At 37.8% G+C, this 26474-nt stretch overlaps 1 protein-coding gene across 12 annotated transcripts in view; it reads right to left on the bottom strand.

Annotated features, from left to right (window-relative positions):
• CAGE1 (cancer antigen 1) overlaps nucleotides 1-26464 on the bottom strand; it is a 34436-nt gene extending 7972 nt beyond the window's left edge. For 2 of the 12 annotated variants that reach the window (XM_072945708.1, XM_072945706.1), the window contains exons 1-10: nucleotides 26029-26461; nucleotides 21134-21258; nucleotides 19894-20417; nucleotides 10497-11555; nucleotides 8252-8401; nucleotides 6665-6775; nucleotides 4689-4769; nucleotides 4354-4461; nucleotides 1139-1243; nucleotides 474-544 (exon numbers count right to left, since the gene is read on the bottom strand). In XM_072945708.1, coding sequence (XP_072801809.1) covers nucleotides 474-544; nucleotides 1139-1243; nucleotides 4354-4461; nucleotides 4689-4769; nucleotides 6665-6775; nucleotides 8252-8401; nucleotides 10497-11555; nucleotides 19894-20417; nucleotides 21134-21236 — 2312 coding nt within the window. In that variant the 5' untranslated portion in view covers nucleotides 21237-21258; nucleotides 26029-26461. Of the gene's footprint in view, nucleotides 1-473; nucleotides 558-1138; nucleotides 1244-1273; nucleotides 1306-2184; nucleotides 2287-3670; nucleotides 3925-4353; nucleotides 4462-4688; nucleotides 4770-6664; nucleotides 6776-8251; nucleotides 8402-10496; nucleotides 11556-19893; nucleotides 20418-21133; nucleotides 21259-25818 lie in introns of those variants that run through there. The other 10 variants (XR_012062434.1, XR_012062433.1, XM_072945707.1 and 7 more) reach the window with 10 other exon arrangements.
• Between the last annotated feature and the right edge of the window lie 10 nt (nucleotides 26465-26474).

Genomic DNA, 26474 nt, shown 5'->3' with positions numbered 1-26474 from the left:
CAAGGAGGGAAAATGAGAAGTTTTTCCAAGTGTGCCACAAAGCACCAGTGGAATATATTTACACACATTATTCCTGCGTTTAGAGCTCAGAGATCAAAGCTACAGCCCAAGTCCAAGTAAACGCAGTCGTGTATTTACCACGGAGGAAGCGGCGTCCTCCGTCTGAGGCACCACCAACCCAAGCCAGACGAGCAAAGCAGCGCCCTCTAGTGGAGTGAAGGTGCCAGGCCAACAGGCGGCCGGATCTCCGCGTGGGAGCGGATTCAGCGCAACCCCAGTCGAAACCCCAGCAGGTTTTAAAACAGAAATTCACAAGCTGATTTTAAAATTCATATGGAAATTCCAAGGAAAAATGGTCCTGACTTAGAAAATAGCACATTTTCCTCTAAGAGTCAAAAAAAGTGAACTTAGCAAGCCAGAGTGAAATATCAGCAGATGTTTACAAAATTAAAAATTAATCTTTTTCAACTTACCGCGCAATCTGGGAGTGGGATATCACGAGCCTTTGGTCAGCACATTCGATAATTTCTTCATATGATGTAACCTTGAAAAAATAGCTAAAACAATTATTCTGTGATAAATTCTAGAATACTTGTTTATTTTTTTGCTTTTTAAAAATCTGTACAAGTTGAAGCTCAGTTATATGATTCCCACTGCAGAAAGTTTTACAATAGGCAGAGCATCTTCCTTATATTTTGAAATCAGGAATATGAGTACAAGTAGAATTGTAAGGTGCCTGTTCATCACACAGAAAAAGTGAAGTGTCAAAAGATGGGTAACAGTAGCCAGTCAACTGTGATACATTCAAGTGGTGTATTTATCAGCTCAGGGTTACAGTCCACTTGGTTAAAGTTTACGTAGTTTCTAAAAAGTAAACTAGAACACCACCTTGGGCAAGATTTAGAATGACCCTCAAAATGAAATTGCAATATTTGGAGGTGAAATTGCTGACAGCACAAAGAAAGATACACACAATGTTCTTTGCTAGCTTTCAGCTAAAAGGCTATGGGATGAAGTGAAAGGAAACAACGTAATTGTGTTACACCATCCGTCAGATCCCTTTTAGCACCAAAAGTCTATTGCTTTAACATCTGACACAGTTTTAAAAGGACAAATATTTCTGGAAGAAAATCTGTACCTTATTTATTAAGCTGCCTAAATGTCTTTGATACTTGTCATTTTCTTCAATGAGTCTGTTGCAGTGGTCTTTTTTCGACTCTAGAAGATGTCCCAATTTTGCTATCTATGGAGAAACAGCGGTAAAAATACTTACCTGGAAACTGCCGTGAAAACCACATATGGATGCTAAGAACAGATGAGAATAGTGAGCGGAGCTGTATTCCAACATTCCCTTAAGCTGCTGTGTACCACAGGTGACTCAAGAGATGCTATAAGCCAGGTCCTAGTTAGACTGTACTTCGACCAGGTAAGCAGAAATTAAAATGATGGTTCAGCTTTTCTCCAATTTAATAGTATGAGACAGCTTTGCAAATAATTAAACTCCTGTTAGTGAATACATCTATTCATTAGCCCCAAATCTTCACCACCATCTTTCCATGTATAACAAATGGATAGACATTTGATTTTATCCGAAGTAAAGCCCTGATGTTGTGCTGGGTGATGCATTTTCAGGTTTGATAAACAGTCTCACTTGCATAAATGAGTTCTTTTTTTTTTAAAGGTTCAGCTCAACATATGTCACACTCTGACTTATGGTCCAATTTTTATTTGCAAAAAAAATAGAAACTTTAAAAATTGTATTTCTAAAAGTGACATCTAGGATTAATTATCAGGAAAGGGGATTCACTGAGCAACTTTAGAAGAAAAGGGACAGAAATGTTCCCATTAAATAACAATGTTAAGAATGGCCATCAAACTTCTAATATTTATTTAAATATACTTATTTATACATAATTACATGTCTGTAGTGTGAAACCCCAGAGGAAGCAATGGCAAAACAAATTTGCTGCAGAAACAACAGCTTTCATGTTCTTTCTCTTTATGTAAATGTATTAATGGGGACAACAGCAAATCAGGGGATCCGACTCCTCTGACTACATACATTATTTGAGGTAGGGATGAGTACAGACATTACTTTAATTTAATGGATCCAAGGTGAAGAGAATTTAAATGATGTTTAAAAGGGCATGTCTAGAAGTGGAAAAGGCTAAAATCCATACTTACTGGCCACCAGCATCGGGCTTATCCTAGCCCATCCCTTTGAGTCTCCCACTGCATCCTGGAGGGTGGAGCTCCACTCTCAGCTCCACGTACCTCATGACATTCCTGCAGCAACATGGAACTCCTCCTCACTTCTGCTCTTTCTCACAGACTTAATGGCACATTTCGAATTTCTTTATTGGCTTTCGAGATCTAAGTAATAACCCTTTTAAGTCCTCAGATTGATACTTTTTTTAAAAAATTTGCTAACCTCAGATTAAAGAAAGAAGAACAAAAGAGTCCTTAATACTTATTTTAGAGACAAAGGAATGGCTCTGTAAAAGCCAGTTTTGGGGATTACAGAGAAAAATAACCCAATTTTAAGTTTCTGCTAACGAATCTATGTAGAGTTTAACCACTTTAAGAGCATAACTGTCATACAATAAACCCCAGATATTTATAAAGTGTACAGTTTGATATGTTTTTATATATTTTTAAAGGGTAGAGTTTGATACGTTTTGGTAAGTTTTGTACAACTATGAAACCATCACCATAATCAGGGTAACTAACATTTCACCCCCCACCCCCACCACAGCTTCCTCTTGCCTCTGAGTTCTCCCTCCCTCCTTTCTGTCTGTCCTTCCCCGACTCCCATACTCTATGTCAGCCCCAAGCAACACGCATCTGCTTTCTGTCCCTACTGATTAGTCTGTATTTTCTAGTTTTACGTAACAGAACCAAATAGTATTTACTCTTGTCTGGCTCTTTTCACTCAGCATAATTACTCTGAGTTGCATGTGTATCAGTAATTCATCCCCTTTTCACTGCTGAGTAGTATTTCACTGTCAGATGTACCAAAATTTGTTTATCCATTTATCTCATGATAGACATTTGAATTGCTTTCAGCTTTTGGCTATTATAAATTAAGCAGTGAGGAACCTTCAAATACAAGTCTTTGTATGAACACAGGCTTTCATTTCTCTTGGGTAATACGTAGAATACGTAGGAGTAGAATGATGGCAGGTGCACGTTTAACTTTTTAAGAAACTGCCAAGACGTTTTCCATTTTGCATTCCTACCAACAGTGTGAGAGAGTTGCAGTTGCTCCACATCCTCGCCAGTCCTTGGTACAGTTCGTCTTTTTAACAGATGTTCTAATATGTGTGTAGCGGTATTCACTGTGGTTTTAATTTGCATCTTAATGGTGCTGAGCATCTTTCCATGTGCTTTTTTGCCACCCATACACTTCTTAGTGAAGTGTCTGTTAAAGTCTCTTTGCCCATTTGTAGACTTTGGTTATCTGTTTTTGAGGATTCTTTACATACTCTAGATACAAATCCCATCAGAACTGGGATTTGCAAATATTTTCTCCCAGCCCATGACTTGTCTTTTCATTGAGAGCGCATTATTTAAAAATTTTAAAAATATATTTTAAAGTAGAAAAGATTTTAAAGACAGAGTCTATTAAAATCAAATCACTGAAAAAGTCGAAAAATCATTTTCATGAAAGTATACCAAAAGGAACTTTTTAATATCCGAAGTAATATTTATGTAATAATTTAAAGGATAGAGTGGTGGCAACATTTTTTTTCTGTAAAGGAAGATAACTACGAGATAACCTTGAACATGGTTATTGGACTACTATTAATGAAAGTCCTTTAACGTGGTGTCTTTGCCTTGATGTCTCAGAGGTGCTGTACTGCTTCAGAGCTGGATGCTAGGACCCCTGAACCCACTCACAGTCTCCACCAAAAGTAAGCAGATCTGAATAAAGGAAGAGAAACTGAGGGCTAGTAAAGTGACTTTATATGCGCTTGACTTAATCGGGCAGGAAATACAGACCACTGGGAATCAAACAGATGGTAGTTTAGGGAGGGAGCAGCATGCCAGAGCTTATTTTTATGACTGCAGGAGATGAACATGAGGATAAAAATAAGTATATACTATATAAAATGTTTCCTCCTGAGTATTTCTTTACAAGTTAACAAACTTCCAACTTGAAAGGCTACCAAAATATTAAATTGGGAACTGTCTTATGTGCCACATAGAGAGCTATGGTGGAGCGGTCTGTTCCAGGATAGGATTTCAGTTTTTAATCTTCAACTATTCCACAGCAGTGGTTAAAGGGTATCTCCTATGTAATGGTTAAGGAATATCTTATTTTTATCAAAAGCAGCAAAAGGTGCCTCTTACCAAGAAATCAAGCTCTTCGTTTAGGTTGTGGTACTGATCCAGTTTGGCTCCCAGTAGGACAGGTATGTCTCTGACATTCTTGGTTTCATTTGAATCAAAGTCTGTAACCTGAGATGAAACATACCTGCACTCACTTCCGTACCTTCACACGCCCTGGAACGCTGGACAGTGACTACTCTACCAGTTTAACAAAGAGGGCCTCAGCAGTTTCAGTAATAGACATGAAGAACTCTGAGCCAGAACGATTTCAACAAATTCGCTCACCAGAAGAACATAACTACCTAAAATGGTATTTTTGTGTGTTAAAGACAGTACATAGGGAATGTTAAACTCACCTCAGTAACCTGATCTTGAAATGATTTTTCATTGGCAATTAACTCTCTGAAAGTTGTGATTCTGTCTTTATGTTTCAGTAGCTAAGGGAAAAAAATTTTTATATTTCAGAGGAGAGGAAATGAAACTACATTCCATAACATTTGTAAGATCACCAAGCCCTGCACAGTCCAATCCCTGGTCTCCAAAAGACGTATGGTTTTTAAAGCTCTTGTGCATCTGAGAGACCACACAGCAGACCTGAGCCTGCCGTCCTGAGAGGCCTGCTCGCTGGACTGCCCCCCGACTGGCATCTAGGAATGCGGACTGTGGGAGGGTCTCCATCATTTCCGGGTATGAAGGCTCACTGCGCCTAACCTATCTGTACAAAGGATGTGGTTTATGCTGAACACCTCTTTCCTTCCGGAGGGTCTGACCCATTGGTACAGGGCGGGCAGAGGGTGCTGGTGACCAGCCTCCAATAAAAACGCTGGACACTCAGTCTCTAATGAGCTTCCCTGGGAACAGCCACACCTGCTGCCACAACTCACCGATGGGGAAGCAAGTGCTTTCTATGTGACTCCACTGGGAAAGGACTCTTGGAAGCTTGACTCCAGTTCCTCGGGACTCGGCCCCAGGTGCCTTTTCCCTCTGCTGATTTTGCGCTGGATGCCCTCGTGGTAATAACACACCGCAGCTGTGAGAGCATCTGGGCGCGGAGTCCCGTGGGTCCAGCAAATCACCGAACCTGAGGGTGGGCTTGGGCTCTCCGGAGAGCTTATCCTAATATTCAATTGTTTCTACAGTCGGGCTATTAAAATTCTTCTTTAAAGAGAAAAAATTAGCCAACTTTTTCTAGATGCAATTTATAATCATTTCCCATTTGTTCTATGTAATAACAAATCTTAATACTCAATATTCTAACCTGTCCAAGTATCAGGGAGGTTGAAGTGTGCTGCCCAGAATTTTTTTTTAACTGTGAACAATTTTCAAAAGAGAGAAAAAACTTTAATGAACCCCCATGTAACTATCATCCGGCTTCAACTATTAACAGTTAATGGTCAATCTTATATCATTAATACCCCAACCACTTCCTCCTCCCTGCAACTCCCTTCACTAAACCAAATCACAGAAGTAGTATCATTTCATCTGCCAATATTTCAGTAATTACATAGAAATTTACCAAGAGAACATAAATATTTGAAGTTGTATTTTTGTCACAGCCTGCTCGAACCCTCAGCTGGGCTTATGTCTGAAGGCTGGCTTAGGAAGTGGAGGTCAGTAGTTTCTCTGCATGTCTGTTTATTCTTTGATCCTTTTCTCTACAGGTTGGCTAGGAGACAGAGACTTTCTGGAATTTTCTGCAACAAATTTTCTATCCACCTCAGTTCAGAGAAGTCATTCCCTGACAGTATAGTACTGAATTTGGATCCTAGATTTGAATGTGTTTTTATTCGTTTAGCCAGATAAATTCGTCACTTCTACATTCCTTCTGATTAAAAACGGCACACATCCACACCTTTTTATCACCTTCCCTATTTAACACACTTGTAAATTTTATCTCTCAATCTCTGTACCACTACACCAAGAAAAGAAAAACTGAAGACATCCTGAGAGCCTCTTCCCTCACCCTTGATCCCAGTTGAGAAATAAAATTTCTTTTCAATGGATCCATTATCCCAAGTGATAAAGTTTGTAATCACTATAGGAATGTCAAAATACACTATTCTTCAGCAATCAGTAGTTCCATACAAAAGTGAAAAAACAATCATACTAATTTTTTGGTAGCTGAATGAGATTTTCTAATACATACTTACGTTCTAAAACAAGTCAAATGTTGAACAGTCTATCTCCTTAGTGAGGGCCCCAAATCTTGTCCCCCAAAGTAATTCTTTTTAAAAAATCAAAATTTTAGGAGTCTATACTTATATATTACCCTTTTGACTTTTTTTTTCACTAAACATGATTTAATTTTTAGAATGAAAAATAAATACAGTACCTCTTTATCTAAATTATTCTTTTTTAGATGAAAAGTCTTCAGTTTTTGTAGCATTATATCACTAACTTTCTCAGTCTCTTTGAAATGTTCAGCATCGGGACTGGTGATGTCCTAGGGGTAACATTTTGAGAAGCTATATTAAAAAGTTTTCAGTAATGCTAAAAAGAAGAAGGGAAAAACAGAAACAAAACAAATCTCCCTTCCAAAGTAAGTGGCTAAACCAAAGGAGGTAAAATAGTATTGAACTCAATTCTTCAATTACTCATCATAAGACATCTAACAAAGGGTTAATGAGGAAAGAAGTCATATGGATTCATACTTGTACATAAATTGTTATTGGGACAAATTAGTATAATCGCTGGGAAGTTTACAGTCATCTGTAATAACTGTACATGCTTACACTCTCATACCTCCATCTCCTAGTCAGTTTACAAATCCTAACTTTAGACAAACTGTTATACCTGACACCAGAACAATCAGACATCCTCAATAATACCGAAACTCTGATATTTCAGTGAAATATCAATATTTCAATGGTACCCACAATGTAGATACTTGTACCAATATAACCTAAGGGTCAAAAGCGCACACAGTAGAGTCAGACTACCTGGATTTGTATCTGAGTTCGGCCCCCTAACCGTATGTGAGACTTTGGACCAGAAACTCAACCATTCTAAGCCTCAGTTTGTTTTTCCATGTTTAAAAAAAAAAGAAAAAGCCTGATAAGGTAAAGAATGGCGCGAGGATTGAATGAGAGAACCCACGAAAAGCCGAGTAACCTTACACGCCTCCAAGGACAGGATGGGAAGTCAGCAAATATTTGCTGAGTGTCTATTAAGGCCTTACTTTCCATTAAGAAGAGGGCATATGACATACTCATCGAGTCTCTGATCCTGAAGGCTTAAGCAAAGATGTTGGTTTGGCCTGGGATAAAATCTACTAAGAGGAGGGCTGATGACTGACTCCCTCACCGAGAAGTCTGGTAGGGAAGAAGCAACCAGCAAAGAAGACTGAGAAAGAACAGCAACCTCCATGGCGACAGGGGAAAACTAAGGCTGAGAGAGGAAAACGTGCTTGGCCAGGTCACACAGCCAGGCGGAGGTGAAGCCGGGATTGGAACTCAGCTGACACTAACTTCATTTTTCATTCTACTAATGTACACAGCTCTGCACAGCCTTCCCTGTGCCCCGAAGCTGTATTTTATTTTACTTTATTTTTTTTGAAGCTGTATTTTAGATCCAGTAAACTGCTCATTCCTGTGAACAAGCATTGATTAATCATGAGGAGACTGCCCTGGAGCGCAAGACCATTGCTCTGAGCTTTCCTGAAATGTAGCAAGCACCAAATGAAGGGTTTTTCCTGATGTCTTTATTTTTTTTAATTTTATTATATTATCTCACTGTAGGTTGGTGGGAATTAGGCATTGAAGAAAGACAAACAGAAAGAAGCAGGAGGAGGAAAGGAGGCCTGAATGTTTGGTTTAAGGGTCTGTATTTTGTCTTCTATTTTTTTCTTCCATAACTTAATTATCCAACCTCGGAATTTCTTCCCCCACCCCTAATACTAGATACGATTTAAAAAAATTACCTGGCATGTGAGAAGTCCTACCATCAGAGCCAGAAGACTGTGAATTTTGGAGGTCAGTGGAGACATTCTTTTCATATCTGGAGGATTCAGGTTCTCTCCTTCACAAGGTGAGTGAGTCAGGAACAAATCAGAATGTATCATCTTTGCATCCTACATGTACACAGTTCAGGTTTGTCACAACAAAGACAAAAGAATCTGGATTACTTTTTAGGTAGAAGGTTGAATAAAAGACGACTCTTAAAAACTCAGGGCAGTGGGTCTCAAACTTTTTGATTCTCAGGATGCCTTTTAAAAATGATTGAGAATCCCCAAAACCTTTTGTTTACGTGTTATATCTACCAATATTTATTGTATTAGAAATTACAACTGAGAACAAAATTATTTGTTTACTAATTCATTTAGGTAACAATAAATCTAAGTGCCAATATACAAAACACTTTAATAAAAAATTACACTTTCCAAAATGAAAATTAGAGAAAAGTGTGGCAATGTTTACACTTTTCGCAAATATTTTAAATGTCGGCTTCACAGGAGACAGCTGGGTACTCTTAAGTGCTTCCCACATGCCACCAGCCATGAAAGCAATTACACCATTGCATGTCACACGGTTTCTGGAACACTCCACTGTACACTTGTGAAAGAATGAGTGAAAAACGCAGTAATGTCTTCATATTGCTATGAAAATGCCTTGGACCTCACAGACACTCCCAGAACACCCTTTGAGAAAATGGACCTAAAGTTAATGCAAAGTAAGACTAAAAGCAGAGTAAAGAAATTGGTGAGTCAAGATAAAACAAAGAACTATCCAGCTTCTTAAAAAAGGAAGTTCAAGAAGATTATATATTGGATAAACTTCTGTATAGCTACACTAATTCACTCAGCTAACTAATTCAAAATTTGCCGTAATCTGGCTGAGCAGCTAAACTTAAGGTCATGTTTGCTTGGCTTCGTTGTTCTCAAAGTGTGATCCCTGGACCAGGAGCACCAGTGAGGCCCAGGATCGTGTTGGATACACACGTCCTCAGGCCTCACCGCACCCGCGCTGAGTCAGAAATGCAGGGTGGGTCCCAGCAGTCTGCGTTTCCACAGCTGATGCTGATGAATGCTAAAGTTTGAGACCCACACTGGCTTGGATAATCCTCCTTTCTTTTCAGAGAAAAAATGACACAGAGTTTTCTTAAACATAAAAGAACAATATTTCCCAAGAATCATTAAAAATAGAATCATTTACTTGCAAACAATACTTATACGGATAACAGATCCATAAGAGAGTCCATCAAGGACATCTTCAAGGCTACGTATCAGCTCAGTTCCAGTTATTGTAAGAAATATAAAAATAAACTTACACATTTTTCTAGTCCAGACTAGCCTTTTTTCTAAGTAGCCAGAGTTAATAAGATTGTACTATAAATATGCTGAGGCAAGCCAACAAAACTGGAATAGAATAGATGTGCTCTGGCTTGTGAAAATTATTGCTGCTGGGATGTGCTTCCAGGTTGTCTGCCAAAAAAAGCCATTTGAACTGCAAATACAAAATTACAGCCTCTCTTGGGGGCCAGGGGAGTATAATTCAGTGCTAGCTCAGTGGTAGAGCACATACTTGGCATGCACAGGGTCCTGGGTTCAATCCCCAGTGCCTCCCCTTCTTAAGGGAAAAGAAAACACATTGATATGAGGCTCTCACGTTGTTTTTAATGAATGGTAACTAGATATGTTTTGGTGATCATTTTGCAATATATGCAAATATTGAACCTTTATGTTGTATAGCTGAAACTATTATGTTGTGTATCAATCATCTCTCAATAAAATGTTTATCACTTTACAAAATTACTGTGTGATAAAATATAGGTTTGTTTTACCTTGTAAACCAAATACGCCATTGTATTACTGAGCTTTACTGTTGAACAGGCAGACATGAAATGAAAAGATTGAGATCCCCACCTAGAAAATCCTTTCCCAAAGGATGCTACAGATAGTTGGTCATAGGTACCCACAAAATTCCCACATTAATTTTCACCTCTATCAAAATAATTACAAGAGGCCAGAAATGACTGTTCTTTAATGTGGGTACCCACGAACCAAAGAACCTTCGCCAAACCTGTGGTGCATTTTCCATTCTATCTCTTTTTGTTGTTAACAATTCTCTCTGTAAACACACTTGTATACGTGCTGTGCCGCAATAGGCATCAGTAGACTATTAGAAACTCCCGAAATTCTGCACGAGATTCTGAATTTGTGACGATACCTTCCCCATGTCTGACTCCATCACTTCCTCTAAGCGCTCCTTTAGCTGCACTGTCTCAGATTTAGGGACGTAATTTTGCTCCTCGCTCCTTGCAACCTGCTGCTGAAGTTTCGCGTTCTCATTTCTCACTTCGTCGATCTGCTGCTGAAGTTTTGTATTCTTGGCCTTTTCATTCTCAGAAGTGAACTGCAGATTTTGAACTTGAGCGACCAGTTTCTCAAGCCTAGATTTCAGCTTCCGTCTCTCGTCCAGGTTTTCCTTTTCACGCTTCTGGAACTCCTCCTGTAGAGACAGGAGCTCTTGTTCTCGCGTCTCCTGCTCCCTTTTCAACAAGCCCAGAGCGGAAGCGGTGGCCTCTTCCAACTCTTCTTTGAGTTGCTGCAGCCTCTCGACCTCTTCTTCTTTCTTGCTCAAGGCTCTGTCCATCATTAAGCACTGACTTGCAGCTTGCTTCTTCTGTTGCATTTCAGTCGTGTACCTTTCCTGTAGACTGACATAATTGCTCTTGATCTTCTTAAGCTCTTGCTGTAAGGTTTCCTTTTCATTCCTGGACTCCTGAAGACATTGTTGCGTGTCAACTAAAACCTCATGCACATTCCGCAGTGTCTTCTCCGTATCATTCTTCTCTAGCATCACTCTGTATTTGTCTTCAATTAATTCCTCGACATTCTCCTTTAGCTTATTCATGATGTCCACGGACACCTGCTGTTTAGTAGTCTTCATCTGCAGTTCTTCAACCTTCTTCTCTAAATACATGTTACTACGCTGCAGGTCTTGGATCAGAGTCTGCTGTTCTCTGTTAGTATGTTTTAATTTCCTCAGGACTTCATTTAAAGCCATGTCCTCTTCCAGAGGCCATGGGCTTTCCAAGCTTTGCTCTGTGTTGGGTGTCATGCAGCCCTCCCGAGATGCCCCACCACTCCAAGAAATGCCTATCGGAGACCAACATGAGACAATCTCTGAACTCTCTCTGCCCTCCACTGCGACTTCCTTTTGGTGCTTGACTGACATCTCAGGAATATCTGCAGAATTCTGTATTCCTTTGGAAGAACCTGCAATCTGTAAATTATAGTAAATAAATTAAGTGTGAAAGAGAAGAAAGACTGAATTTTGAAGTCAGATAGAGCTGGCCCTGAATCCTAGATCCCTAGTGTGGTTTCCTCAGCTCTAAAATAACAATGATGACATCTACTTCCAGCAATAACATTTACTTAACAAAAATACTTAAGCATAAATTGCAAAATGTACATACAGCACCTTAGTGCACAGAACACAAACAGTAGGTACATGAGAGATGTGCATTAAACTTACTTTTACAAAAGAAAAGTTAAACTTGATACTCTCACCATTTTCTATGACACAGACTTCTCTGAACACATATACTTTCTTTGACTTTGAATGAATTAAAACAAATTTATCCATTACCCTAGGTCTGTGAGGCCTCTTTTGTAATTGGTATTAAGGTAACATTGGTTTATAACATTTTACGTTTCACGTGTACAACATTATACTTCTACTTCTGTATATACTTCAGTGTGCTCACCACCCAAAATTTAGTTTCCATTCATCACCATACAGTTGGTCCCCTTTACCTATTTCATTTATTTTGGGCTTTTTGTTTCTTTGTTTTCATATACAATATATGAGTGAAATCATATGATATTTACCTTTCTCCATCTGACTTATTTCACTTAGCATAATACCTTCAAATCCATCCATCCATGTTGCCACAAATGGCAAGATTTAATCTTTTTATGTCTGAGTAGTATTCCATTGTACGTGTGTGTGTGTATGTGTGCATATGTGTGTGTGTGTGCGTGTGTGTGTATAAAATCTTCTTTGTTCATTTATCCATTGAAAGACACTCAGGTTGTTTCCATTTCTTCACTATTATAAATAATGCTGTGACAAACACGGATGCACATATCTTTTCAAACTAGTGTTTTTGTATTCTTTAAATAAATACCTAGAAGTGGAATAGCTGGACCAGATGGTAACCTTATTCATTGTTTTTTGAGGAATCCCCATACTGCTTTCTAGAGAAACTGTGCTGACTTACATTCCCACCAACAGTGTATGAGGGTTCCTTTTTCTCTGCATCTTCATCAGCACTTGTCATTTCTTGCTTTTTTGATAACCGCCATCCTGGCAAGTGTGAAGTGATAGCTCATTGTAGTTTTGATTTGCATTTCCATAATAATTAGTGGTGATGAACATTTTTTTTTCATATGCCTGTTGGCCATCTGTGTCTCTTCTTTGGAAAAATGCCTATTCAGCAACTCTGCCCATTTTTTAAATCATCTTGTTGTTGTTGAGTTGTATGAGCTCTACACATATTTTGGATAGTAACCTCTATTGGATATATGATTTGCAAATATCTTCTCCCATTCAGCAGGTTGTCTTTTTAAATTGCTGGTCGTTTCCTTCACCATGCAAAGTGTTTTAGTTTGATGAGGTCCCACTTATTTACTCTTGCTTCTGTTTCCCTTGCCTGCAGTGACATATCCAGAAAGATATTACTAAAATCAATGCCAAAAAGTATACTGACTATGATTTCTTCTAGAAGTTTTATGGCTTCAGGTCTCACATTCAAGCCTTTAATCCATTTTCAGTTGGTTTTTGTGTATGGTGTGAGACAGTGGCCTACTTTTATTTTTTTGCATATAGCTGTGCAGTTTTCCCAACATCATTCATTGAAGAGACTATCGTTTCTCCATTGTACGTTCTTTGCTTCCATGTTGTAAATTAATTGTCTGTATTTTGTGTGTTTATTTCTGGGCTCCCAATTCTGTTCCATTGTTTTTCTGCCAATACCATGTTGTTTTGATTACTGTATGTTTGTAATATAGTTTGAAACCAGAGAATGTGGTACCTCCAGCTTTATTCCTTTTTCTTTTGCTTTGGCAATTTGGGGTCTTTTGTGATTCCATATAAATTTTAGAATTGTTTGACCTATCTTTGTAAAAAAAAAAGTTCTTGGGATTTGATAGGGATAGCATTAAATATACAAATTGCTTTATGTAATGTTAACTTTTCTAATCAATTAGCATGAAGTATCTTTCCATTTTTCTGTGTCTTCTTCAATCTCTTTCACCAATGTCTTATAGTTTTCAGTGTACAGATCTTTCATCTTCTTGGTTAATTATTCCTAGGTATTTAATCTTTTTGTAGCCATTGTAAACAGGATTGTTTTCTTAATTTCTTTTTCTGCTAGTTTATTGTTAGCAAATATAGAAATGCAACATATTTTTGTAGTTGATCTTGTACCCTGCAACTTTACTGTATTTGTTTATTATTTCTAACAGTTTTTGTGTGTGTGTGTGAAGTCTAAGGATTTTCTATATATAAAATCATGTCATCTGCAAATAGTGACAGTTTTACTTCTTCCTTTCCAATCTAAATGCTTTTTGTCTCTTTTTCTTGTCTCATTGCTCTGGGGCTAGGACTTTCAAAATTATGCTGAATAAAAATGGTGAGAGGGGACATTCTTGTCTTGTTCCTGATTTTACGGGGACAGCTTTCAGTTTTTCACCATTGAGTACGATGGTGATTGTGGATTTATATGGCCTTTATTATGTTGATATTTCTATACCCATTTTATTGAGGGTTTTTTTTTTTGTCATGAATGGATGTTGAATCTTGTTAAATGCTTTTCTGCATCTATTGAGATGATCACCTTTTTTAAAAAAATTGAAGTATAGTTTATTTACAATGTTGTGTTAGTTTCAGTTTACATATATGTATTTTTTTCTTTTTCAGATTCTTTTCCATCATAGGTTATTACAAGACATTGACTATAGTTCCCTGTGCTATACAGTAGGTCCTTGTTTATCTGTTTTATATACATACGGTTTTTAGCCTTCATTTCGTTAATGTGGTGTATCACATATTGACTGATTTGCAGATGTTGAACTGTCCCTGCATCCCTGGAGTACATTCCACTTGATCATGGTGTATCATCCTTCTCATGTATTGTTGTATTTGGTTTGCTAATATTTTGTTGAAGTTTTTGCATGTATGTTCATCAAAAATATTGGCCTGCCATTTCTTTTTCTGTGTTGTCTTTGTCTGGTTTTGTTATCAGGGTAATGTTAGCCTCATAAAACAAGTTAGAAAGCAGTCTCTCCTTTTCAACATTTTAGAAGAGATTGAGAAGAATAAGCATTAAATTTCCTTTGAATGTTTGGTAGAATAAACTTATGAAGCTGTCTGATCCTGGACTTTTGTTTTTTTGGAGTTTTTTTTCATTAGTTTCAATCTCTTTACTAGTGATTCATCTATTCAGGTTTTGTTTCTTTTTGATTCTGTCTTGGAAGGTTGTAGATTCTAAGAATTTTTCCATTTCTTCTAGTTTACCCAATTTGTTAATATATAGGTGTTCATAGTATTCTCTTATAATCGTTTGCATTTCTGTGATACCTGCTGTTAATCTCATTTGTTTTTATTTATCAGAGTGTTTTTTATTTTTTCCCAATGAGTCTAGGTAAAAGTTTGTCAATTTTGCTTATCTTTTCAAAGAGCCAACTCTTAGTTTCATTGATCTTTTCTATTGTCTTTTAGTCTCTACTTCATTTATTTCCACTCAGATTTTCATTATTTTCTTCCTTCTACTGACTTGGGGCTTTGTTCTTTTTATAGTTCCTTTAGGTTTAAGTTTAGATTGAGATTTTTATTGTTTCTTGAGGCAGGCTTGTATTACTGCAAAATTCCCTTAAAAGCTGCATCCCACAGATTTTGGTATGTAGTATTTTTATTTTCATATGTATTCAGGAAATTCTTCTATTTCTCCATTGATTTATTCATTGACCCATCAGTTATTTAGTACCATGTTGTTCAGTCTCCACATATTTGTGATTTTTCCAGCTTTCTTCTTGTAGCTGATTTCTAGTTTCATACAATTGAGATTGGAAAAAGATGCCTGATATGACTTCAATCTTCTTAAATTTATTGATTTCTTTTTTGTCCCAACATATGGTCTATCCTTGAGAAAGTTCCATGTGCACTTGAGAATATGTATTCTGCTGCATTTGGATAGAATGTTCAGTACACATCTATCAGATCCATCTGGCCTAACGTTTCATTGAAGGCTTCTGTTTTTTTGCTGACTTTCTGTCTGGATGATTTATCCATTGCTGTAAGTTCCCTACTATTGTGTTGCCGTCAATTTCTCCCTTTAGGTCCATTATAATTGCTTTATATATTTTGGTGCTCCTATGACAGGTGCATAGCTATTAATCACTGTTATGTCTTCTTGATGAATTGTCCCCTTTATTATTTTTATTTGTCCATCTTTGTTGCTTGTTACCTTTTCTTGGCCTGAAGTCTATTTTGTCTGATGTGAATATGCCGACATTTGCTTTCTTTTGGCTGCCATTTGCTTGGCGTATCATCTTCCATCCCTTCACTTTGAATCTATGTTTATCTTTAGAGCTGAAATGAGTCTCCTGCAGGAGTATACAGTTGGTCTTTTTTAATCCACCCAGCTACTCTGTGCCTTTTTATTGTTGAATTCAATTACTTTACATTTAGGGTGATTATTGATAGATGAGGACTTGGTAGTGCCATGTTTTTTTCTTTTGTTTTCTGGTTACTCTATCTCTGCTGTTTCTTTTTCCTTCTGTTTCTGCTATTTTGGTTTGGTGAATTTCTACAATGTTTTTCTCAATTTCTTCTTTTTTTGTTTCATGTCTCTAGATTGATGTTTTGTGGTTCTGATGAAGTCTGTATAAAACACCTTATAGATAAGTCCTTTTTCTGCCAATAGCTTATTCATTTGCCTATACAGGTTCTGTTCTTTTCCTCTTCCTCGTTTGTTTTTGTTGTCTCAAATTATCCCTTTTTATGTTGTGAGTTTGTTACCAAATTGAAGTAGCTATGGTTATTTTTTGTTTTTTTTCCCTCCCTTGACATTTATATCAAAATACAGTGTTAATAACCTATTCTGATATAGAGTTGCAATTTTCTGATTATATCACCTTCCTCAAAGTCTTGCGTACTTTTGCCTTTTTGCCTCTGGTAGAAGAGCTGCTTTTAGTATCTCTTGTAAGGCAGCTCAAGTGTTGATGACCACCCCTGCCAACACAGAACCCAGTTTTGTCTGGGAAAGCCTTTATTTCTCCTTCATATCTGAATCATACCCTTTGCTGTATAGAGTATTTTTGGCTGATGGTTTTTATCTTTCAGCATTTTGAGAATGCAATTCCACTCCCTCCCAGCTTGTAGAGTTTCAGCTGAAAAATCTAGTCATAGCCTAATGGCGGCTCCTTTGGAGGTATCCACCCTTTTTTTCCTGGTTGTCTTTAAAATTCTTTGTCATTGACTTTGGACAGTTTTAATATAATGTGCCTTGGAGGTCTTTTTCCAATGAAGTGATTAGGTGTTCTCTTAGCTTCTGGGCTTGTATGTACAGTTCCTTCCTCAGGCTTGGGAAGTTCTCAGCTATTATCTCTTTAGTAAACTCTCTGCTCCTTCCTCCCTCTCTTCTTCTTCTGGGATTACCATTACCCTACTGTTGTTCTTCCTGTAAGAGTTGTATAGCTCTCACAGAATTTCCTCATATTTTAAAGATTAATTCTCTTTCCTCTTCTACCTGTATCATTTCTAGATTTCTATCTTCTTACTCACTAATTCTCTCTTCCATATGGCCTGCTCTGTTTCCAACACTTTCTAATGCATTCTTCTTGAGTTCTTCAGGTCTAGAATTTGTTTGGTTCTTTTTCAGAGTTTCAATCTTTTGTTAAAGTATTCCTTCTGTTCATTGATTTGATTCCTTAGTTCCTTGAGTTTCTGTATGATAGCTATTTGGAATTCTCTATCAGTTTAGATCACAATATTCTGTGATTTTGAGTTTGGTCTCTGGAGAATTGTCATTTTCCTTCTGTGGTACAGTGTTACTGTGGGTTTTCCTTTGCCAGTGCATTTGAAGTAGTAAACATCTTTCTTCTTTAGGTAAAGCTTTTTTTTTTTTTAAACTTGATTCAAATGATTCAACAGGCTAGAAATCAAAGGCTTTTCTTTTGTTTTCTTTTTGTTTTGTAAGTGGCACTATAGCACAAGTTTTTGGTTTCTCTTACCTGAGCTACCTCTGGTTACATTTGAGAGTTGGCATTTTCCACCCTCCACCACCTCTGACCGATGTTGCCTGGTGCCCTGGGATGGTGGGTGCTTCTGCCATATCCAGTGGGGGGAGCAACAGGGACCACAGGGACCTCTGCCACGTCTGATGCTGTCAGGTTCGTGGGTGCTGCCACTGTGAACTGGGTTTGAGGGGGCAGAGTTATGGGTGCCTCTGCAACTGGAGAGATGGGGTCACAGGCCCCACTGCTGCTGCTGCCCAGTTATCCATGGTTGCAAGCACTGCTGTGGCCAGGCTTGAATCCTGTGTGCTGCCTCCCCTGATGCTAATGGGTTTTCTGAGGCTGTGGGACCAGGCTCTCAGGCACCACCTCCACTGTTCCCCAAGTGTTGCCTCTTCCATGTATGACAGTCCACCCTCCTTTAGACGTACAGATGTGTGGAATTCTCCAGCATCCTGGTGTCTTGGGCAGAGGCACCCTTGTTGAGTTGGGACAGTTCTACTAGTTGTAGAATGAAGGGCAGAGAGAGAGCATCTCAATCCACCATGATGCTGATGTTACATCTCTTTTGAATAAAGACTTTTATACCCCACTGTGCTATGACTCCTGTGAACATTAGAATGTCAGATGAACATACCTCATGATTGGCTTTCTGCTCACAATACAGGTTTTGGGGTGGGTTAAAAAAGGACAGTTAAATTGTAGTAACAAAACATTAAAATGAATATGACATAACAACCCAGTCACTTATCTCCATAGGAGTGGGTTGAATAACTTTCTAGAAATTAAATATATTGGACTGTTATATTTTAGAGTTATTTTCCATTGTTCTGGAATAAAGACAACTATCCTTACTGAGGCCTACAAGGTCCTGATATTGACCTTGATACCAGATCCATGCTACCTTTCCATCCTTATATACAACATTCCTCTTGGTCCCTCCAACCTAGCAACACTGAGTTTCCTTCAGATCCTAGAAGGTGCTATGTTCCCTGTGGCCACAGGGCTTTTGCACATGTTCTAACTTTCTCATGGAATGCTCTTCCACCCACCCTTACCAAACTACTCCCATTTATCCTTCAGAGCACAGCTCAATTACCACTACTTTAGGGAAGCCTTACCCAAGCTCCCTGACCAGGACAGTAAAAAGGCTCTCATCTTTTTTTCACAACACTTAAGAGTTGCAAGTTTGTGTAATTTTATGGAACATTATATAGACTTTATATGTAACTTTTATTCACAGCACTTGTTTTAGTTGAAAGCTTACACTTACTCTTACTTTATATGCTTATCTGATTAATCTCTACCTCCTTTACCATGATGTTCATTTCACGAGGACAAAACCCCCATCTTCTTGTTTTGGGTATTTTTTCCCCCAACCATTATATAACCAGCACATAGCACAGAGCCTAGCACACGATAGATGCCTGAAAGATTCCTGAAAATATTAACTGACTGACTTAATGACAAGATGCAATGGAAACAGAAAGGAATAATCTTGAGAAACCCTAATAAAATAGATTCCTTACATGTTATTCTCCAGAACCCAAAATAGGTAAATGAAGTTCTCTTTTAAATGCTGCTTTCAAATAAATGAATTTAAAAACTTACGCTTGTAAATGAAACATAATAGCCATAGCTGTTCTCATCAAACTCACAACAGAAAAGTATTACTTATGCTATTCTTGGATTGTTATCTATTTGCCCACAACAATTCTTAAAAGTTTTATTTTTCATTCAGAGAGTAACAGACTTAATACTGTTGGCATGTTCAGTGCTCTTAAGATACTACATACATACATGCCCAGAATAAATAATTCAAAAGACAAATTAATGTTTTCACTTTTGTATAAAAATAAGTATTTTTTGCTTGTCAGTAGAAATCCCGTGATAGAAAAATCGTAAGCTTTTCTTACCAAATAATTTAACACCTCTGTACTTCTTCTCAACCTTTCCTCACTGTACATTTTGAATTCCAACCAATGATTCACTAAATATAAAAGCATAGTATATGCTTTTATATACTCAAGGCACCATGTAGATGCTAGGGTGCATAAAAGGATGAGTAAAACAGAGCTCTGAACCTCAAAGAAATTATCATTTAGTAGAGCTAATATCCAAGTATAGGCTTGATTTTATTAGAAAAAAATTATTCCTAAATTGAGTACAATCTCAGATGGCATTTCCCCCAGAGAAGCAATGTCCCTTACACTGAGCAGATGATTTAGCACTACTTGCAAAAATCTCAGATTATATACAGTGTTTTTTTTAAACACCTCCTTTAATACTCTACAGGCTGTACTGACCATTAAAAATCTTACCTCCTCTGCTTTATAATTAGCTCTCTGATTAAGCAGGTGAAAGCTATTCTCTTTATAAACGAGTTGTTCAACATCTCCATGCACATTTTCCTTACACAAGAAGTTCTGAGGCTGACTAGGGTTGAAGGCAGTTTCCATGGCAGTGCTATTAGCCAGTGACACTTCCATGAATTTCAGTGTCCCTCCAGTGCAGTGGATTAGAGACGGGCTTCTGGGAGATTGTCTGACACACTCTAGAGCAAGTTGATCTTGATCTGCGGAAGTGCTACTTTCCACTGGACTTTCTTCCTTAAATGAATCTTTCTGTATATTGGTGTCTTTTGCATCATTATATACATGACATTGCAATTCTGGCTCCTTGGCATAAGGTAAGCCTTCTGTCAGATTCTGAAATGTTATCATTTCATTATTAAATGCTTCTCTCTGATGAAATTTGCACAGGGGTTCAAACTGTCTGAAGGAAGAGATGTTGATGTCAACTGGCTGGTTTAGCACATTCTGTGAGTAATTTCCAATGTTGAGATCTCATTAGAAAGAGAAAGATGGAAGTAAGAATTAGCTGACCATATACTTATGTGTTAATAGTTATATTTACATATATGAAATAAACTGTTGGAACCTTTTAAGAATTATTATATATTTCAACCTTTTTCATTGAGTGGATTTGAGCTAGCAGACAGAACAAAACTTTTTTACATGGAGGACAAAATGATCAAATAACTACTATAAGAAAAAAACTTGTTATATATCACTCTGGTCAAATGCCATTACAACAAATTCCAAGACATCTTCACAGCTGCCTTGTACACTAATTTAAGAATGTTTGCTCAGGCTCTGGTTATACACCTAGAAGTGGAATTGCTGGATTACACAGATATGTACCTTCAAGTTTACAAGCCACTGCATCACCCTCCAAGGTGGTGGTATTGATCTATGCTTCTACCAGTAGCGTGAGTTCCTCTGCTCTACGACCCTCCGACACATTAGTCTGATATGAATGAAATGGTATTTTGTGGTCTTTTGAATGTATATCCTTTCAGGTATTTATCATCTTGCATGATCTGCCTATTAGATGCTGTTACGGACTAAACTGTGTCCCCCCAAAATTCATATGTTGAAGGCTTAACCCTCAGTACCTTAGGATGTGACTGTATTCAGAGATTAGGCCTTTAAAGAGGTAATTAAGGTTAAATGAGGTCATAAGGGTGGAGCCCTGATCCAATATGACTGGTATCCATACCAGAAGAGACACCACCCAGGCACAGAGAAAAGGTCATGTGGAGACACAAGATGACCACCATCTGAGAGGCCTCAGGAGAAAACAGCTCTGCCAGCACCTTCATCTTGGACTTCCAGCCTCTAGAACTGTGAGAAAGTAAGTTTCCGTTGAAGACACCCAGTCTGTGGCATTGTTACGGCAGCTCTAGCAAATGAATACATACACTTTGCCTGTTTCCCTACCGAGTTACATGCGTCTTCTCCTTACTGTTCTTTATTTTGTATATTGATCCTTTGTGAATTGTATACATTGCATGTATACAATTAATATGTGGCTTTTTTTTACTTTGTTGATTATAATTTGGTCATACAGAAGCTCTTTTCATTTTAACATAGTCAAATGTGTTGATTATTGTTTATATTTCTTGCAGAACCCTGAGCCTCACTTTTTTCATCTTAAAATAGAAATAAAAGCAGCCTTTGCTTAAAAAGAAAAAAGAAGCCCATTTCATAGGATTGTGGGTTAAATGTGATACTGCATATAAATTGCTTAGCAGAATACCTGGTATTATTACTACTGTTACTATCATATGACACACACACAAAAATCTCAAGTGTCTCTATTTGCATACTGCCAACAAAGAGATACTCACCACCTAATATATTGCCTAGCATACTATAAATTTCTTTGAAAAGTGTGAGTTTAGACTTATTTTCCCTTTTTATATTCTTCATTTCATTCTATATTAATAATAAAAAGGCATTAATATTAATACTTCAAACATCATAAGCTTCTTCCAAAGGTGTATGTACACTGCTATATAATTTTTCTTTCAGTATTTTTTGTTGCAAGGGTAGAATGTGCTTTCTAATATCTTTCCCCACTGTATATTTGAGCTCCCGTTTAATAAAACCATGTTAATAGAGTTATAGTACTAAGTCACAATTAAATAAGTACCTTGCTATTTGATTATTTTGTTTTTTTGATAAGTCAAATCATGATACTATAAACATGAATATATATAACATTTATATCTCTTACTGATAATTCTTTGCTGTTCATTAAATCTGGTCTAAACATTAGGGCAGTTGTTAGTCATGCTTTTTTTTAAGTTTTTTTTTTTGTAAGAACATTTTTTGTGTAGGGGGGTGGGGAGGGAGGTAATTAGGTTTATTTATTTACTTTTTTAGAGGAAGTACTGGGGATTGAACCCAGGGCTTCATGCCTGCTAAGCATGTGCTCTACCACTTTGAGCTATATCCTTCCTCAGTTGTGGCTTTTAACTTTAAAGATACGCAAAAAAGGCATTCTAGTATAAGGTGAAATCTGACTCCACTAAACAGAAATCTATAAAAATTTATGTAGGGCTTATTCTCAAAGTACCTTAATGCTATATAAGATGAAAGAGATTATTAAGTTAAAAACAGAAATAAGACAGTAAGAGAAATAGTTTCAATATTTGAGGAAAACATTGGTTTAATCATGAATAGTGTATCAAGTAAGGTGGCCTAAATGATGCTCTTTAAAAATTCTTATCCCTTATTAAAGTCTTTAAAAATTCTTATCCCTTATTAAAGTCAGCTGGTTACAAAGCTGTATTCAGTAATGCTTTATAGCACTGTTCGACTTATTGAAAGCATTTAAAGTACTATAAAAACCATGTTGTATTTTATGACAATCTGTTTTTAGACTTGTCAGTTGAGACCATCCCTCCTAATTAGAGTTTAAAAGTATCAAGAATAATATACTTGAAAAATAAAATAAAGCACTACTGACATGTATTGATGTTATATTTATACAAACTTCTTGGAACTCCTCATCAAATTCTAGAGATCCTTCTAACTCCAGTATTCTACGATATTACTGTTTTTAATTAAAACATGCCTTCTGTTCCTGTGGTCTATACATTTTTTTATAAAGAATAAAATGCTGTGAAATCCAAGAGGAAGGAACTCTTACATAATTTAAGACATATTATTATAGGGTAAAGAATATTCATTCTTTACAATTCAGTATATAGTATCTTAGACCCTGACTAACACTGTAATGTTATGATCAAATTTTTTCTTCAAAAATGAAAATAATTTTTTATAATTATAAAAAAGAATCTTGAACATTGTTTAAAAAGAGAAAAGTAAAAAACATTCAAAAGCCCACTACCCAGTGAGAAGCAATGTGACCACTTTTCCATGTCAAATATATACTTGTATTGTCATATTTTAAGTTTACATATCCCCTGTACATCTGTGTAATAACTAGGCCCATACTGATGAAAATTTAGGTTGTTTCCAATGTTTAGTTATTATGGATCACTCTGCAAATATCTCATTTGTATTTTACCTACAGGTAGAATTAAAGGTAAAATGTGCAGTTAAACTCTTGATTAAACAGCCTTATCACTGAACAGCCCTTTAGAAAGGTTATGCCAAATTATGGCCCAAATCACATGACACGTCACTATTCATCCATTTTGAACTACAAAAAGGCAATTTCATACGGCACAACCTAATATGTTCCTATTGTTTCCCTATACTCAAGCTAATAACTGTCAAGCATTTAGAACAGTCATGAAAATCCAGGGACATTACGAATTTTCATCTCGTAAGAAAGGGCACTAGGAATTTTCACTGAGATGGGAAGTCATTTACATGCAGGGCACTGTCAATGTCATTCTGAACGATATCTGAATCATCTAGCGGAAGATGTTCTAGACCAGATGCTGCAATCTGAGTCTCTGTGGCCACATCACGTGGCAGCACTCCAGGGAGTTCGCTCCATTTGTAAAATTCTACCTTTCTTCATACACTGATGCAACTAGGAAAATCAGACCCTGTATTCCCTTCCTTCATGCCTCCACTGCAGACTGTCCCTCATACTTTTGATGAAATTTAATACAGAAGACAATGTAAAGGCTGAAGACATCTGTACCTCCTGGAACTTACAAACAATGCACACCTGAGGCAAGTCTGAAGTGGCACTGCTGGTTTCCATACAGAAGGGAGAATTTGATTGAGTTAAGTCTCGAGAAAGACTGCTGAAATTCACAGCATCTGCTTCTGACATGCTTTCTAATTTTTCATGAGAAGTATCCACCTCAAAATGGACAGGATCTGAAGGTGATGACCAAACCCTTTCATAGTCCTTGTTCCTAACTGTTGAATGGTGAAAGGCCTTTTTAAAAGAAAATTTTAACGTCTATTAGTATCTGCAAACAAAAAGCTTCTTTCCTCATCTCTCCTCACGTTAAGAAAGCAGCACAGTTCACTGTCCTAAATTTTAAAATGTCATTTATGAAGTTACTGGAAAAAATAAAAAGTTAGTACAAGGTCTTGATAAATCTGTAGGTAGTAAATACTAATTTGGACAAAAACAAGTCAGTATGTGTGGCTACTATCCAGTGATTCCCTAAAAGGCTTGGGTCCCAGAAGGTGAAGGGATCTCTCGGTCACTTAACCAAAAAAATATTTACAAAATATTATCAGAGACCTATTAGGGTCCACAAAACACTGTATTTCTGTTTACGTGATACATTCTATTCAAATATCTCAGTAAGTCAAATCCAACATTGAAAATCAGTTTTCTCTCCCTTCCCTACACCATACTTATTCTCTCAGGCACTTGGGTTTGAAAACCTGGAAACATCTTCAGCATCTTTCTAACTCATCACCCCAACCATGAGCTATTCAATTATTAAGTCCTGCCCATTTCTCCTCTAAAAACGTTTGCCATAACGCATGCTTTCTTTCCATCCCTTATGGCTTCACTCTGGTCCATATTCTTGTGACCTCCTCAGATCTACCAGGGGATGGGAATAGAAGGGATGTCCAGAGTCCAAATTCTTCTGCCTGACTTTCTAGGTTTTCCATAGCCTGGACCCACATTACCTGCCCAGTACTCCTCTGCTGGAGTCAGATCTGGCTTACTTCCCTGCGAACAGCTCATGCTCCCTACCACGTCAGTGGTTTGCCCCAGCAAGTGCTTCTCCTTCCTAAAACCTTCCTGTTTATGCATTCATGCATTTTTTAAATTCCTACAGTGTCTTTAGCCTAAATTTGTACCTCACAATTCAGCACCCATTTTACTGTTTTAGACTTCACCACTGTTTCAAGCGTGTTAGTGTTTGCACTTACATACTAGACACACCGAGGAGGAGTCCATTTATGGTTTTTCAATACCCTCTACAGCAAACCAACCAGTGTTTTTCAGAGTACATATTGATTGAATAAATTGTGATTGAATAAATCCTGCACTCCAATGCTTTATTTCTATTAAAACTTTTCAATCTACAGTCACTTACTCATTTGCTTGGATAATTTTAGTGAATTATCAAACTAATAAATAATCTATTCAGGTTTAATTTTCTCAAACCTGTTATCATTTGGGAAGTATAAAAAAGCCAGTGAGCCAGGCAGGGTAGTCATAGGCTCACCTCTTCGCTGTCTTCCAAACACATAAATGCTGCCCGGGCTGTGAAGAGGATCTGAAAAATCCCTGTTTTGTCTTCGAAATACAAAAAACCACAAGGGCTTTATTTCTTTAAAAAATTTTTGTCTGTGAACTCAGAACTTCCAATTACTACACTTTTACAATTTTGTTCATCTGGCACAACCTACCAATTTACTTTGCTTTTAAAGGGAGGCTTATTTTGTAAAATCTTTCACTCTGTCCTTACCAGATATATGCTAGACTTTCAAAAAAAAACTTACTCAAATGTTTGGCTAGGTATCCCAGAGACACTCCGAAGAATATGAGGATGGGCGCCTAAAAAAGGTGTCACCCGAAGTTACTGGCAAAGATTCTAAGGCTTTGTTTTTTAATAATTTTTTAGCCGTATGTCAAACTTCAACTTTTGAAAAGCACTTATTTTCACCTGAAAACAACGCAACAAACTTTTTAAGTTGCAAAAGTGTGCTCACTTCCAGGGTCCATAGTTTCTCGGATCCACAATAAGGGATTTCTGGCTTCCTCCCTGCGCACCGGCTTCCGCGGGAGGGAGAACGCTTTTCAACCTTATCCAGGGATGGCTTCTAACAACTCGCACTCGGGAGGCGGACGCGCTGGATCGTCCCTGTGTGACGTCCGCCCGGCCGCGCCGGCCAATCCCGGCGGGGAGCCGCGCCTGCCAGGCTCCACGCCCTGGGGAACCTCCGACGGCCCCGCGGCCGCGGCCTCGGGGGCCTCGCAGTCTCTGATCGCAGAGCCGGGAGGTTATACGGGTGTGAGCCTCAGGTGCAGCAGCCGTGGGCTAGCCTACGCGTCCTTCCACGGGAGGAAACAAACCGGGACGCAGGGACTAAAGAGGCCGGGAGGAAGGGCCTCAGCAAGAACGCCCTCAGCAAGAACGCCTCACCGATCGATGGGT

Source organism: Vicugna pacos, chromosome 20 (assembly GCF_048564905.1).
Source record: "Vicugna pacos chromosome 20, VicPac4, whole genome shotgun sequence".
In the NCBI taxonomy this organism is placed as follows: domain Eukaryota; kingdom Metazoa; phylum Chordata; class Mammalia; order Artiodactyla; family Camelidae; genus Vicugna; species Vicugna pacos.
Note: the sequence above shows the minus strand (reverse complement) of the source record. Positions and strands in the feature narration are given on the sequence as shown.